A 16640-nucleotide genomic window follows, 5' to 3' on the forward strand; every position below is an offset into this window, starting at 1 on the left:
CAATCTCTGGTACAAGCGCTGCACCGGACATAACCGTTCTATGCTTGTACTACAACTCCCAGCATTTCCTGCACCCTAGACAACCAGAACAGCCCCCCGCCCCGCTGCACAGGGGTTAAAGGAGTTCATAGAGGACATATTAGCATAAAACTGCACAAACAAAGAATCACTTAGCTGGAAATATTTAATGAGTTCTCACAGCCTTTCACAGAGGCGGCCATAATGAGAACGCAGGGAGAACACTATAATGAACGGATGTCGCCTGCAGAGCATTGCAGGAGCTGGCGGTGCAGCAGTGGAGGGGTTAACACTAGCCAAACTGAGGTCTAGTCTGCTAAATGGTATATCATATAGCAATAAACTAGAAGCGAGTACTATCCTGGCCTGCGGCTCCCTCTGCTGGACTAATGCGGTACTGTACACTTCCTCAACACTTTCTCCCCATCGAGAACCGCAGCCGAATTCAGCCTGCACAGACTCCTCTACCGCTCAGATACTACGCCCTCGCCACAGCACTGCGCCCATCTCTTACCCAGCAACTGCTACTGAGCGTCACCGGTCAGGTGATGCGCTTACTTCTGTAGCACCAAACCAGCAGCAGTGCTCAGTAGCTGTTGCGAGGGGACAGATATAGGTGTTGCACGTTCGGTTCCTGCGGTGGGCTGTGTGCTGTTTTATAGTCACACATATGCTGCAGATTTGGCGCTGCCGCCTCTCCGTCACGTCTGAGCAAACCCTTGAGGTTTTTGGCATGAACAGATCGTCAGCCCAATGTAATCAAGTGCCGATTGACCAGCAAGTCCATTGGCGCTCGTTTGCTTTACGCTACAGGATAATTGGACTGTTTGTCTCCGTAGGTCGGCGGTACATCTCCCTGTTCGCACCAGAAGATGTACAGCAGATCAGTTGGCAGATCAGCCCATGTACGAGCGTCTGCCCCTTTGTTGGCGCTTCTATACGTCTCCACTGCTGGATGAATGAACGTACATCTCCGATAACCATCAACTCCTACATAGCATGTCACACAATAGCATCCAGCCCGGGGGTCGCCGACTCACCTGTGGCGTTGTTCCGGTGCCCCTTGTACCTCTTGATGTATTGTGCCCCATCACTGTGAGAGGAATTGAACAGGTAGATATCTTCATCGTTGTAGCTGGCGAGGAGCTCTGGAGGAGACAAGGAAGTAGTCATTACCCCACTGAGTGACAACTACATAAACAGGGTTCTTTGGTGGGTTAGGAACCAACACTGGGGGAGGGGGGGGGGGTGTAAAAAACACACCTTTGTATTCAATGTATATTTAAAGGGATGCGGGTGTTACACAAAACATTTTGCGCCATTTTCTGGCAGGAAAAAAAAAAAGTGCCAAGTTTTTCAAGGGAGCGCGACACTTGGGTGAGCGCTACCAGGGACTTCCTCATACACTGTATATCCGCAGTGCCTGGTACAGCAGCGCAGTCCTTTTATCTCTCAGGCCATCACTGGTCAGAGAGGAGGCCACACTTGAAGGTGCCAGCTGTACTATACAAGTTAGCTCCTTACTCGCTCGGTTCCTTCTGTTTGCACCCTGCTTCATGTCTAAGTTCTGAATTTCAGTTTGCCTTCCCCATTTTTGCATTGCTTTGCTGTTTCCAATCCACTTTCATGTAGTAAGCCAAGCATGCTGCCAGTAGTTCACTGTCCTGACTTCCATGCCATGACTTCCCATGCTGCATTGCAGTCTGTGGTCCAATCAGCAGGAGGCAGTAGCTGAATGCCCACCCCTCTGCTGCCCCAGGACATTTCAGGCCAAATAAGTAATCCCACTATAATACATGTATACTCAGACATACACACACCCAGGAGAGGCAGAGATTATTAGCACAGTGTCTGCAGATCTGTAAGCCTACAGCCTCTGAGGGCATGGGAGTCACCTGTGAAGATAGCCCATCCCCTGTTGCTAGGGAAACACCGATGGGGGGGTAAACTGACAGTTTCCCGTGTGATTTACTAGGTGCTTTAACAATTGTCCTGTGCGTTTTTCACTGCGCTGGGCTTTCTGGTCTTTAAGGGGTTAATCAGCAGCAGCTTTTTCACGGCGTGACAACGTGTCGCAGCAGACGAGGAATATTTGCAGATCGCTTCTTGTTATTGTGCGGTCTGGAGGATTCCGCAGATGGAGCCGACAGGAGCCAAACAAACATGCGTCATAGGGCTGGCGGGCGCTGAGCGGCGTACCCTGCACCAAACAAGCTCATTAACCCTTGAAAAGTTACCTCCACCTCGTGTATCCCCCTCCATTAATTAAGGAGGAACACCCCTTTAAGTGTCCCCCAGATTGTCTAGAGCCACATAGGAGGCTGCACACTCACCTGTGCCGTCATGGCTGTACACCAGACACGTGATATTTGCTTTTGCTTCACTTGTTACCTGGAACATAAAAGACAGACTGTTAAGAGCTTCCTGGCGCCCCCTACTGTCGTAATATCAGGATTCAGTCTCTCTCTCTCTCTCTCATTGCTGGGGGGGACTGGAATGAAAGCAGTGTGGTAGAAGCAACGCATTGCCATTAACCTAGAGATGACCGCTCCCAAATGCAATGCGATTACCCACAGAGTGCCCCCTCTACTGGCCACATAACAGCAGAGCAGAGCAAAGGAAAACAAGTGCAGTTAAAGGGGTTGTCCAGGGTTAGAAAAACACAACTGCTTTCTTCCAAACACCGCATCATTCTTGTCTGTGGGTTCAATAGAGCCAAGCTGCAATACCAGACACAACCCATGGACAAAGGGTGGCGCTGTGTTTGGAAGAAAGCAGCCATGTTTTTTTTTAGTCCTGGACAACCCCTTTAAAGGAATTGTCCAGTTACCATATGGCAATTCAATGGCAGGCGCACATATGATAAAACAAATCCAGCGTTACGTACGGGTCCTCAGCCCCACGGCCCTCCCGGTTTTGGTTGTCGAAGATATTATCAGCAGATCTCCTCTGACCGCTGCAAGCAATCATCGCCTGGCATCAGTGCTGGCATCCTGTGCGCCATGACGCCAGGACTAAAGAACGGCGACACTGAGGACTTACCTTACCTTAATAATATTGGCGCACCCCGCTCCAGCGCGCCGTGTGCCAAGACGGATGTGCAAAACCAACAATCTTAATAAAAGGTGTCCCAGGAAGTGGCAACCTGGCATGGGATAGCACGGGGATCTCCAAGGGTTGGAGGTATGGCTGTTGGGAAACATGCTGGGAATTGTAGTACTACAGAAAGAGGTTTACGCCAAGTGTTTATTTTAGAGGGAAAACTTTAAAGGGGTCCAGTCACCTCAGAACAGCGGCAGACGCCAAGTGATGGCGCCGTTATGGGAGGCGACGGCGAGCCGGGTGATGTCATTTTTATACTCAGCCGCCCTCTGCTGGTGGAGATCGCGCTGGACACGTAGATATGACTCTGGTCTGAATGACATGCGGACGCTCTCCCATATGAGTCTATAGGGGAGGACGCACTAGTCACACAGAGAAGAGCTTGCTGCCAGTGCCATCTCCACCGACTAGGAGCGCGCTAGTATAAAAATGACATCTCCGGCTCCCCGTCAACCCCTGGAACTTTACTTAAGCTTATGGTGCTGTTCTGAGGGGACCGGTTCCCTTTAGGCCTCATGTCCACGGGAAAAATCAGGCCCGCTACGGATTCTCCATGGAGAATCCGTAGCGGGTCCCTCCTGCCCCGCGGACATGAGGCCTAAAAATAAGAATTAACTCACCTCTCGCCCGCTCCGGATCTTCCCTTCGCCGCGGCTTCATCTTCTCTCGTCGCGGCCGGATCTTCTTTCTTCGGCCCGGCGGATGCGCAGGATGACGTCGGTGACGTGCCCCGCGCATGCGCCGGCCCGAAGAAAAAAGATCTGGCCGTGATGGAGAGAAGATGGCGCCGCGGCGAAGGGAAGATCCGGAGCAGGTGAGTAAATTCCGATTTTGGTCTCCCGCGGATCTGAACGGCTTTCATAGGCTTCAATAGAAGCCCGCGGGAGCCATCCCCGCGGGAGACCCGCATGAAAATGGAGCATGGTCCAGATTTTTTCATGCTCCATTTTTTTTAAAATCACTTTTATTGACCATCCGCGGGTATTTATCTACCCCGCGGGTGGTCAATGCATCCCTATGGGGCACGGATCCGCGCGCGGGAGAAGAGTTAAAATCCGCTGCGGATTGTAATTCTTCTTTTGCCCGTGGACATGAGGCCTTAAAACGTCCTTTTAGACTAGCAGAGTTCTCGGTCCAATGTGAGGAGCGCCAATCAATACACGTTGATCAGCTCCGATTTCATTTTCCTTCACACGGTCCAAGACTAGACCTATAGGAACGAACGACCAGAATGATGACTGTTTGTCCACTTCGTCTGGTTGTTCATCTCCGTCCATACGGGTCTTAAACGCCCGCTGAAACTGAAGAATCAGCCAGCAAACGAGCATTCGCTGATTGCTCCTTGTACGCGGCACAACTGTTGGGCGAACGAGCTCAATAATCGGCTCGTGTAAGGGGAGCTTAAGACAAATGCCATTACTGCTCCGTCCCTTCTCTGCCGCCAGACAGCGCCCCTCCAGTTTAGAGTCCTGTCTGACAGGTTAGTGGCTACGTCACACTGCCTGACAACCAGGCACTTAAGGCTGTATCTACACTCGGGCCGGCGCAATATCAGTTTGAGGAACTCTGACAGATATCTTGCTTGGTAATATGTGATTTAACATGCAAGTGCGATGCGTGTTGCGCATGGAAATCTCATGCAGTTTACTCGCATGTACGTGCAAGTGTGATTTTTTTCTCTCACCCATTGTGATTTCTGTGGACTCGCATTAAAATAGAACATGCTGTAATATTTTGATCTGTAGCACTAGGCGCTCGGTGAGCACTCCCATTCATCTCTATGGGAGAGTGTGTGCGCTGTTTGAAGAGAGTCACGCTGTGCGCACCGGTCAACAATAAGGAGGCCTAGACCAGGACCGGGGCACCCGCCGAGCATGGAACGGCGCCCCAGACCCCCCGTTCTTTCACGTTTGAACGGCGTAGCGTAGTTTATAGGGCTCAGAAGGTGACAACAAGTTTCCCTTAATGTAGCTGTCTGTGTCTGACGACTCGAGTCTCCAGTTTGTGGCTGAATTATGAACTGAGGACATGGACAGGACAAGGGGGCTCGGTGGGCGCCCACCTCCCACTGCCGCTCTATACGGGGAGGCTTGTGATTCATGCAGTCATTTCCTCTTTCATCACACACCATTTCTGATCACCATTGTGTAGTGCAAGTACAACCCGCCCCAAAGTTCCACCATGTCCTAGCGAATGCAGGTCAACGCACGTTACAGCTGGCTAGGAGGGGTTTTTTGAAGACCAGCAGTGGAGGATCTCTCACACGTATTCATCAGTTTTTGGCACACCCAGCCGCTGGCCATTTGGTGAAAGACAACGATCGCCTGTTTAAAGGGGCCGTCGCAGTCATGTAAAGGCCGTCTCACCGAGACCCTCGTAGCACACAAAAAGAAAGCAGCTGATACTTGCCAAACAGGGAGCATCAGCCGCCGTCTTACCTTACACCTGGGGGCCGGTGAGATGGCCAAGCTTGTCCATCGTTACACCGGGCTGAGAATCATCACCAAGGACATGCTGACACATTAGGGCTTACTTACCATTTCCTGGCACTAGTAACAGGCCGCCATGCTGTGCAGCACTTTCACCATGTGTATTGAGACAATTTCGGGGAGTTTTTCCCGACTTGTGAGAAAAGGGTATAACCAAAACGGTGCCAAAAACTGTGCGAAAGTGGGCTAAAATATTGGCACAATTTGTGGCATAAACTAAGCCGGGTGTAAACAGACTACACAGTCTTAAGAGTCAACAGACTTATCATTCAGCAAAGGTTTGATGAAAGATCTGTTGAGTTTAAGACTGTCTAGTCCACATTTGCGCAGTAATTCTAGACCGTATTCGTACACAAGCCCCGATGTTTTTCAGAGCACATTTGATACTGATTCTGCAAAAAACCTAAAAGGTGAAATCCGCACGCAGAAGTGTCTTATTGGACAGATTTTCTACAGTCAAAGTCATCTCCTGTAAAAGCACCCTTAGGCTGGGTTCACATGGGGCAGATTCCCGTCGGAAATCTCGCGGTTTGGCCGCAGCAAAAACCGCGAGATTTCCACCAGGAGAACCGCCGCGGTTTAGAAGCGGCCCGGCCGCTTGCTTTTCCGTTGCGGCCGGCGCTCCATAGAGGAGAGCGCGGCCGCGACGAAAATAAACAAAAAAGAAAAGTAAATACACATGCTGCATCTTTTGAAACCGCGGCTGCGGCGGCCGCGGTTTCATTCGGATTTACCGCAGCGGATTAGCCGTCCCGTGTGGACGAGATTTGGTGCCGCGTTTTGGACAGCACTAGCTGCACAACCAAAAAAAAAAAAAAAAGAAAAATTATACTCACAGATGGAGGCGCTGTCCTGGTCCCTGGCGCTGCTTTCCGGGGCTCCAGGCATTTGTCAGAGGATCTTTTGTTAGTGACGGGGTTTGAAGACCCTGCCTCCAGCAAGAGATTGCTCTGATTGGCTAATCCAGCGCCAATCACAGCCATTCAATGAATGAATGGCTCAGCCAATCAGAGCAATCTCTTGCTGGAGGTGTGGTCTTGAAACCCCATTACCAGCAAGAGATGCTCTGCGAGGACAGAAGTACCTGGAACCCTGCAGGGACCCCGCCTACTAGGTATTTTTTTTTTTTTTTCAGCTTCCTTGGCTGTGTTATCAGCTGTGCAGAAAACGCAGCCCAAACGCTGGCATAACGCTGGCATAACGCTGGCATAACGCTGGCATAACGCTGGCATAACGCTGGCATAACGCACGCCAGCGCTGCTGAAATCACAGGAAGCCCAGCATTGAAAAACGCTGCGTTTACTGCAAACGCCTGTGAGAGAGTGCTAAAAATCCGCATCAGAATAATACGACAGATTTCAAAGGAAATCTGCTACAGAGATCCGCAAGTTACGGTAGATTTCTGCCTTGGATTTGTATTGCTACCGTCTCCGGTTCTACATCAAAAAGTGCCGTCAAGGCTTTTTTTGCCCCACAATGCAGATTTCCATTCAAACGTTTTGATGTGGATTTTGACACGCGTTTGATTCGGTGGCAAGAACCACTGTGTGAACAAGGACTAGCAAGCAGTAATCTACTTTTTCAACTGCACGCAGCCCCATCGCCCTACACAACATGTGACATTAGTGTTGAGCCAACTGATTGACCGTAGTTCACTTGTAATGGGGTTGTCCAGTTGTAAACTATCGATGGCCTATCCTCAAAATAGATCAATAGTAGATGAATGCGGGTCTGTCTCCAGCTCCCAATGAAATGAAGGGAAACTTTGCCTACTATACCAAACCTGGCCACTGCGGTGGGAACGGAGCCGTCTGCTTCCTGCAGAAATCAGCTCGGTGTAGGAGCACTGCGGTCCAAAGAATGGCTGATCTGTTGGGGTTTCTGGGGACAGACCCGCAACGATCTACTATTGATAAGTTATTCTGAAGATAGGCCAGTGGTGGCGAACCTATGGCACGCGTGCCAGAGGCGGCACGCAGAGCCCTCCCTGCTGGCACGCGCCCCATTAGCCGCTCACCACTTGTGAATACCAGCAGGGGCCGCGGCTCCCCTGCCGGCATTCACAAACGGCACTGCTAGCCGCGCTGATCCCGGCACACACTGATTTCAGTGTGCAGCTGGAATCCCTCTCCCCCTGCCCCGACGTCTCCTACTACTTAGTTCCGCCGGGAGGGGGGAGGCGTCCAGCAGCGTGTGTGTCAGTGTGTGCCGGGAGCATATGAACACTTTCTTCCCCAGTTCTGCAGCAATCAGCAATTCCCAGCAACCTGATTGGTTGTTTGGGTGGCTGATTCACCAAACAACCAATCAGGTTGCTGGGAATTACCTATTGAGGCAGAAGTCGGGATGAAAAAGTTAATATGCGTGCTGGGACCATAGCTGAGCAGAAGAGGAGCATCAGCTTCCAGGAGGAGGGGGAGGAGGAGGAGGGGGTAAGTATGTGGTTCTTGGGAGGGGCACTGTGGGGTGTCACTACTGCACTGGGGGGCCGTAGGGGGTGTCATTATTGCACTGGGGGGCCGCTGGGGGGGGGGTGTCATTGTTGTGCTGGGGGTGTCACTATTGCACTGGGGGGGCCGCTGGGGGGTGTCACTATTGCACTGGGGGGGCCGCTGGGGGGTGTCACTATTGCACTGGGGGGGCCGCTGGGGGGTGTCACTATTGCACTGGGGGGGCCGCTGGGGGGTGTCACTATTGCACTGGGGGGGCCGCTGGGGGGTGTCACTATTGCACTGGGGGGGCCGCTGGGGGGGTGTCACTATTGCACTGGGGGGCCGCTGGGGGGGTGTCACTACTGCACTGGGGGGCGTCACTACTGCACTGGGGGGCGTCACTACTGCACTGGGGGGCGTCACTACTGCACTGGGGGGCGTCACTACTGCACTGGGGGGGCCGCTGGGGGTGTCACTACTGCACTGGGGGGCCGCTAGGGGTGTCACTACTGCACTGGGGGGGCCGCTGGGTGTGTCCCTAATGCACTGGGGGCTGCTGGGGGGTGTCCCTAATGCACTGGGGGCCGACTATTATTGCTGTGGGGTGGGGGTCACTATCACCGCTGGGGCCGCTGTGGGGGGTCACTATTACCGCTGGGGCCGCTGTGATGTGGGGGGGTCACTATTACTGCTGGGTGGGGGTCACTATTACCGCTGGGGGGTGGGGGTCACTATTACTGCTGGGGCTGCTGTGTGGTGGGGGTCACTATTATCGCTGTGGGGGCGGTCACAATTACCGCTGGGGCCGCTGTAGGGTGGGGGTCACTATTACCGCTGGGGGCCGGGGGTCACTATTACCGCTGGGGGGTGGGGGTCACTATTACCGCTGGGGCTGCTGTGTGGTGGGGGTCACTATTATCGCAGTGGGTGGTCACTATTACCGCTGGGGCCGCTGTGATGTGGAGGTCACTATTACCGCTGGGGCTGCTGGGGGGGTGTCACTATTACCGCTGGGGTATGTTTACAGGTGGCGGAAATGGGCAGGGCTGTTCAAAATAGACAGGGTGCAGATTTTGACTGCTTTTTGGATGCGGAAATGCTGTAGAATTTTCCACAGAAATTTCCGCTGAGGACATTCTGCAGTATTTTCGCGTCCAAATAGGAGTCGAAATCTGCATGCTGTCAATTTAGATGCGGCCCTGTCCTTTTTAGAACGACGGGGGTAAAATCATACGCCGTGATAAGCCCCGCCCCCTGACGTGTTGGCACTTTGCGATAAATAGGTGGGTTTTAGGTTGCAGTTTGGGCACTCGGTCTCTAAAAGGTTCGCCATCACTGCCCTAGTCAGTGAGTATTTTTGGGCCTGATAGGTAAAACACCATGATGGGAAGTCAGTGTGCACCCATAGTATAAACAGACCCCTGTAACATTCCAGTAGAAAAGGTATAAGCAGACCCCAGTAACATTTCGGTTGCAGTAGTATAGGCAGACCCCTGTAACATTTCTTTAGTAGAAGTATAGGCAGACCCCTCTAACATTTGCGTGGCAGAAGTAAAGGCAGACCCCAGTAACATTTATGTAGCAGCAGTATAGGCAGACTGCAGTACCATTTCTGTAGTAGAAGTATAGGCAGACCCCTGTAACATTTACGTGGCAGAAGTATAGGCAGACCTCTGTAACATTGAAGTGGCAGCAGTATAGGCAGACCCCTGTAAAATTCTTGTAGCAGCAGTATAGGCAGACCCCTGTAACATTTAAGTGGCAGCAGTAAAGGCAGACCCCAGTAACATTTAAGTTGTAGCAGTATAGGCAGACCCCTGTAACATTTATGTGGCAGAAGTATAGGCAGACCCCTGTAACATTTAAGTGGCAGCAGTATAGGCAGATCCCAGTAACATCCTTGGGGCAGCAGTATAGGCAGACCGCTGTAACATTTACGTGGCAGAAGTATAGACAGACCCCTGTAACATTTACACGGCAGTAGTATAGGCAGACCCCTGTAACATTTACGTGGCAGAAGTATTGGCAGACCCCTGTAACATTTACGTGGCAGAGGTATAGGCAGGCCCCTGTAACATTTACGTGGCAGCGGTATAGGCAGACCCCAGTAACATTTACGTGGCAGCAGTATAGGCAGACCCCAGTAACATTTACGTGGCAGAAGTATAGGCAGACCCCTGTAACATTTACGTGGCAGAAGTATAGGCAGACCCCTGTAACATTTAAGTGGCAGAAGTATAGGCAGACCCCCGTAAAATTATTGTAGCAGCAGTATAGGCAGACCCCTGTAACATTTTTGTAGCAGCAGTATAGGCAGACCCCTGTAACATTCTTGTAGCAGAAGTATAGACAGGCAGACCCCAGTAAAATTTCTGTAGTAATAGTATAGGCCAACCTCTGAAACATTGGGGTACCATGAGCGTAGGCGAAGGCCGGAAAAATTAGTTGGATAAGAGTGTAGGCGTGGGCCCCCAAAATAAGTGTACCAAGAGTACAAGTGTACCTCTGAAAAATGTATCAACCGAGAGGGCAGGTGAAACCCATAAACATTTTTGGAAAGATACAGCTCACTGTTGCTTAATTTGTAACAGAGCCTGGAGGCAGCCCTGTTGAAAAAATTGGTTCATATTAAAAGTATCAATGCACTACAACTCCCAGCAGACAACCTGTAAAATTCAGACGGTCACAGGTAGCCCTAAGAAGGACCGTTGGGGTTCTTGTAGACAGGATCCCACACTACCACTGTCCCTCTCTCAGCAGCACTGCCCCTATACTCGGTATAATTGACTGCAGACTGAGAACGCTATAGCTGTAACGGCCTGCACAGCGCGAGATGAAAAAAAAATTTTTTGGTGCAAAACTGCTCCCAGCAGCCACAACAGTAATGCACACGGTCAGATGTGGCCCTAAGAAGGACCGTTGGGGTTCTTGAAAACAGGAACCTACACTAACACTTTCCCTATAGCAGCAGCAGCACTGTCCCTGATCTCTCCCAGTGTGTGTCTGAGGCGAGCCGCGGGCGGGACCGCTTTAAGTACTCAGCGGTCACTTGATCTCGCCAGCCACTCACTGCAGGGGGGTGGGATCGGGATGGCATGTCACAGGAGGAAGTGGTAATGCCTTCCCCACAAGTCTATTGGCTAGAAAATGGCGCTAAACATGCAGGGAAGGAAATGGAATTGACTCGAGTACCGCGTAGTGCTCGTCTCGAGTAACGAGCATCAAGCAACAAGCATCCCTAATACTCGGACGAGCATAAAGCTCGGACGAGCATGCTCGCTCATCTCTACATAACATGCATTTAAATATATGGAAAAAACCTGTAAAAAAACTTCCCATTGCCTTCTATAAGGACATGTTCACACGGGGCAGATTTGCTGTGGAATGTCCGTAGCAGATCCGCAGCTGAAGTCTGCAGCAAATCCGGCACAGATGTGAATTGCTGCAGGTGTTCTCCTTTTTGGTCTCTAAGATGGTCATTTATACGGAACGATTATTGCTCAGAATTTGTTTAAACCAATTAAATTGAGCGATCATCGTCCCGAGTAAATACAAAAAAATGTTTACTATTCTTTTACTTATTAATCGCTGTGTTTCAGCACAAAAAGCATCGCTGGATCGCGAGATTCTCACTAACTCAGCGCGTCACATAGAATGCTATTAGATTGTAAGCTCTTCAGATCAGTACATGTACAAGTTTAAAAAATCTTAAGAAAAAAAAAAAACAGCAGAAAATATGATGACATCACAATTAAAAAGATGTCACAGGGCTTATGACATCATAATTGGAACAGAATGTGAAAGTTCTAAACCGGAACCATCTTGTGTCAGTTCAGCAGGACAGCCTGACGAGGACGGGTCCAGGTAAGTAGCTCCTCACGTAGCGCTGAGGCCTTGTTCACACATCGTGTAGCCGGGGGGCTAGTGGTGAAGTGCAGAACTGCACCATTTTAGCCCCCCAAAATGTCAGCACAGACACCTCTTTGACGTGTTACTTGCTGTGATTATCAGGACAAAACATTAAAAAGAAAGATTTTAAAGAACTGATCTTATGGAGATTGTGCGCATCTGAGCGCCGTGTATTTTGCCTCTCCAAAAATTACAAAATGCGCCATGTGTGAACCCGGACTCACAGGGCTTTCCTATAAAGCTATAGTAGACAGACGGGGTACAGTAAAAAAAGGGTGGTAGGGCAGGTAGCCTGAAGCCGGGGCCTGGGGGCGGTAGGGCAGGTAGCCTGAAGCCGGGGCCTGGGGGCGGTAGGGCAGGTAGCCTGAAGCCGGGGCCTGGGGGCGGTAGGGCAGGTAGCCTGAAGCCGGGGCCTGGGGGCGGTAGGGCAGGTAGCCTGAAGCCGGGGCCTGGGGGCGGTAGGGCAGGTAGCCTGAAGCCGGGGCCTGGGGGCGGTAGGGCAGGTAGCCTGAAGCCGGGGCCTGGGGGCGGTAGGGCAGGTAGCCTGAAGCCGGGGCCTGGGGGCGGTAGGGCAGGTAGCCTGAAGCCGGGGCCTGGGGGCGGTAGGGCAGGTAGCCTGAAGCCGGGGCCTGGGGGCGGTAGGGCAGGTAGCCTGAAGCCGGGGCCTGGGGGCGGTAGGGCAGGTAGCCTGAAGCCGGGGCCTGGGGGCGGTAGGGCAGGTAGCCTGAAGCCGGGGCCTGGGGGCGGTAGGGCAGGTAGCCTGAAGCCGGGGCCTGGGGGCGGTAGGGCAGGTAGCCTGAAGCCGGGGCCTGGGGGCGGTAGGGCAGGTAGCCTGAAGCCGGGGCCTGGGGGCGGTAGGGCAGGTAGCCTGAAGCCGGGGCCTGGGGGCGGTAGGGCAGGTAGCCTGAAGCCGGGGCCTGGGGGCGGTAGGGCAGGTAGCCTGAAGCCGGGGCCTGGGGGCGGTAGGGCAGGTAGCCTGAAGCCGGGGCCTGGGGGCGGTAGGGCAGGTAGCCTGAAGCCGGGGCCTGGGGGCGGTAGGGCAGGTAGCCTGAAGCCGGGGCCTGGGGGCGGTAGGGCAGGTAGCCTGAAGCCGGGGCCTGGGGGCGGTAGGGCAGGTAGCCTGAAGCCGGGGCCTGGGGGCGGTAGGGCAGGTAGCCTGAAGCCGGGGCCTGGGGGCGGTAGGGCAGGTAGCCTGAAGCCGGGGCCTGGGGGGCGGTAGGGCAGGTAGCCTGAAGCCGGGGCCTGGGGGCGGTAGGGCAGGTAGCCTGAAGCCGGGGCCTGGGGGCGGTAGGGCAGGTAGCCTGAAGCCGGGGCCTGGGGGCGGTAGGGCAGGTAGCCTGAAGCCGGGGCCTGGGGGCGGTAGGGCAGGTAGCCTGAAGCCGGGGCCTGAGGGCGGTAGGGCAGGTAGCCTGAAGCCGGGGTCTGAGGGTGGTAGGGCAGGTAGCCTGAAGCCGGGGCCTGAGGGTGGAAAGGCAGGTATAGGCAGGGTATAATTTCTACTGTATATTAGATTACAGAAGCAGGGTGTGTTTTTCTATTTCTGCACAGTATTAGCTGTCCCTAGTCTATAATTACATACATCTAAACAGCAATATGCAGCAGGACAGATTGGATCCAGGGCGATAGCCGATCGCCACATTTGGGGTCAGGAAGGAATTTTTTGCCCCCCTGAGGTAGAACTCTCCGGGGAGTTTTTTCGCCTTCCTCTGGATCTTTGGGTCCGGCGGCTCTCATCTTAGAACATTGGTGGACTGGTCAGAAGGATCGCAGCAAGTTCTGTGGTCTCCACCAGTCCTAACCTGAGAGTCACTGTGATCATTGTGTCATTTATTAAATGGCCGATAATATTTAATTAAAATGTTGCTTATTGCTATTCTAATAAAACAGAATTCTATAATCTACATCATGGTGTTTGTCTTTTGTCCGATTTCTCCTTACACGGCTATCATGATTGGAGTGATTGCTGCAGCCCAATGTTCCAGAAGTCTTATCGTACATATAGTATAGTGCAGTGGTGGCGAACCTATGGCACGCGTGCCAGAGGTGGCACTCAGCCTTCCCAGCTGGCACTCGCCGCCGTCGGCCACTCACCACATTAGTAAATACCGGCAGAGGTGCCGCAGCTGTGATGTCAGTGTGCAGCCGGGATCCTCCTCACCCCTCCTCTGACGTCTCTTACTTGGTTCCGCGAGAGCAGGGGAGGGGAGGAGGTGTCCGGCAGCATGTCACAGTGTGCTCCCGAGATCAGTGGCAGCAATAGCGCCAAGCAGAGGAGGTGGGGGATTTTTGGTCTCAGAGGGGAGGGCGCTATTACTACAGGGGTCACTGTGGGATGTCGCTATTACTACAGGGGTTACTGTGGGATGTCGCTATTACTACTGGCTACTGTGGGATGTCAATATTACTACTGAGGATACTGTGAAGTTTCACTATTACTACTGGGGACCACTGTGGGATGTCACTATTACCGCTGGGGGCGCTGTATGATGTCACTATTACTACTAGGGGCTGCTGTGGGATGTCTCTATTACTACTGGGCTGATGTGGGATGTCACTATTACTACTGGGGGGCCACTGTTGGATGTCACTATTACGACTGGGGCCACGGTGCTGTGTCACTATTACCGCTGGGGCCGCTGTGCGGGGTTACTATAACCACGAAAGCCGCCATCAATAGTTTACAACTGGACAACACCTTTCAATAACATTTCTGTAGGAATGCAGGAGGAGCCCCTTTAAGTGCACCATTTCATGTCAAACAGGTTCACTTATGATCAAGTGTCCACATAGCACTTACCAGGTGATGAGGACAGAACTTCTTCAGGACTCCGTTATTTTCATTCTCGTTAATTTTCCGCTGGTCGTAGATCCTAGGAGAGGACGGAGGGCAGAATGAACCGACGCACACAACACTCAGCTATGCGCGAACAGCCGTCATGGACGGCACGCACATCCCGGCATCACTGTACGACTTAGGGGATTGCGAAAATGTACGGATTCTGCGCTTCCTGGTTCTCTTACAAAAAAAAACCCTATGTCCCACAAGTTAAAAATAGATTGCGCTTGCACCCCTTTTTTCGTAACACACCCATTCACAATATGTGCATTTTTTTTTTACCTGGAGCATACATCTGAGAAAAAAAGAAAAAAAGAAAAAAAAAAAAAAAAAATCAATAAATCACTAAATAAATAAATTGCCCCCCTGAATCCAGTCTAGAGGGGTTTTCCATCCAGGACTGTAGGAAAGCCCCATGCTATACCAAGAGTCATCCGGCTTTCCTGGTCAGGTGAGATTCTGTCCGTCCTATCACTCACCGGACAAACTGGTCGCGTCCTCCCACGGCGAACTGGTAGGTGTTGGCGGGATTGACGTAGATGGTGTACAAGCCGATCTTCTTCTCTTTCTCCTTGGTGACCACAAGTCGCCTTTATGGGGAAAACGGCAGGTGAGGAGGAGAAAAAAGAGGCAGCGGCGACGTATAAACAGGTCTGTTACTCACGAGGCCGGCCGATCTTGCCGCAGGTCGATGGTGAAAACCACGGCGTCCTCGCCGGCCGACAGGAAAGTGCAAGGGGAGTCGGGTTCCAGGGCGAGCTGCGGAGACAAAATCATCGGATGATGCGCTAGTGCCCAAACCTACAACACCGCTCATCCTGAGCCTCCTTGTTCATGACCAGAAGGCCAGTAGGATGTAAGAATACAGATTTACGGACAGTTCGGGATCACTTTAACCCCTTCAGGACCAGGTTTTTTTCTTTCTTTTTTTTTCATCCTCGTCTTTGAAGAGCCATAACTACAGATGAGCGAGCGTGCTCGTTTTACATTTTTTACTTTTACCGCTTCGCAAAACAGGCCTTCCGATCAATTTTAATTCAATTTTTTTGTAAACTGTGATGCAAGCAAACACAAAAAGCCCACAATTCTGGCATTTTCTCTTTTTAATAGCCTTCACCATACGAGATTAGTAAAAGGAGTTTTGTTACCTACTGTGAAATCTGTTTCTCGCCACGTTCATTGGTGGAAGAAAGCAAACCCGTGGGAATAGCTACGGCCACTAGGAGGCGACACTAGGCAAAAATAAAAAGGTTAACTCCTCCCACCGGCACGGAGATAAATCTGTTTGTACGAGAGCAGGAGGAGGAACACAACTTAACGCACACGGTCAGATAATCCAGACCGTAACGAGCAAACAAATGGTACCGTGGCAGAGCCAGAAAGGACTGAGGGACCCCTGTAAACCACCAGAACCCTTCAAGACGACATGCCTGGTGGGTGCCGCGTCCCCTAAGCAACGGAGGATGAGAAATGGATTTTACGGTAAGTAAGAAAAGTCCAGTTTTCTCGTCCGTGCCATTGGGGGACACAGAGAAGACCGTGGGACGTTTGAAAGCCGTGGTCCGCATGCCACCACCTGGAAACACGTAACCGGAGATCAGCCAGAGGATAAACAGCAAGGTATTCGGTAGAGTAGGGCAAAAAAAAAGTGCCGCCTGGGAAGGAGAGATCCCCCACTGTAAGGTGGTAAGTCAAGAGACTCCATAAGTCACGGTGTAAATCCTTACGGTCGCTGCGGGTCTTTCTTCAATTGGCCAGGTAAGCCATTGTTGTGGGGTTCTTCAACGGACCCAGAGTGGCAGAGAACACAACAAGTACCGTAGGTCTGACCGCAAGGGGGGATTCTTCAGGATC

The 16640-nt window shown here is 52.1% G+C and overlaps 1 protein-coding gene across 1 annotated transcript in view; it reads right to left on the minus strand.

Annotated features, from left to right (window-relative positions):
* The window catches only part of DCAF8 (DDB1 and CUL4 associated factor 8), a 43565-nt gene that overhangs the window by 11185 nt on the left and 15740 nt on the right, over nucleotides 1-16640 (minus strand). The window contains 5 exon segments of the mRNA XM_066609039.1: nucleotides 1059-1166; nucleotides 2352-2409; nucleotides 14748-14820; nucleotides 15266-15376; nucleotides 15451-15545. Coding sequence (XP_066465136.1) covers nucleotides 1059-1166; nucleotides 2352-2409; nucleotides 14748-14820; nucleotides 15266-15376; nucleotides 15451-15545 — 445 coding nt within the window.

Source organism: Eleutherodactylus coqui, chromosome 6 (assembly GCF_035609145.1).
Source record: "Eleutherodactylus coqui strain aEleCoq1 chromosome 6, aEleCoq1.hap1, whole genome shotgun sequence".
NCBI classification, from domain to species: domain Eukaryota; kingdom Metazoa; phylum Chordata; class Amphibia; order Anura; family Eleutherodactylidae; genus Eleutherodactylus; species Eleutherodactylus coqui.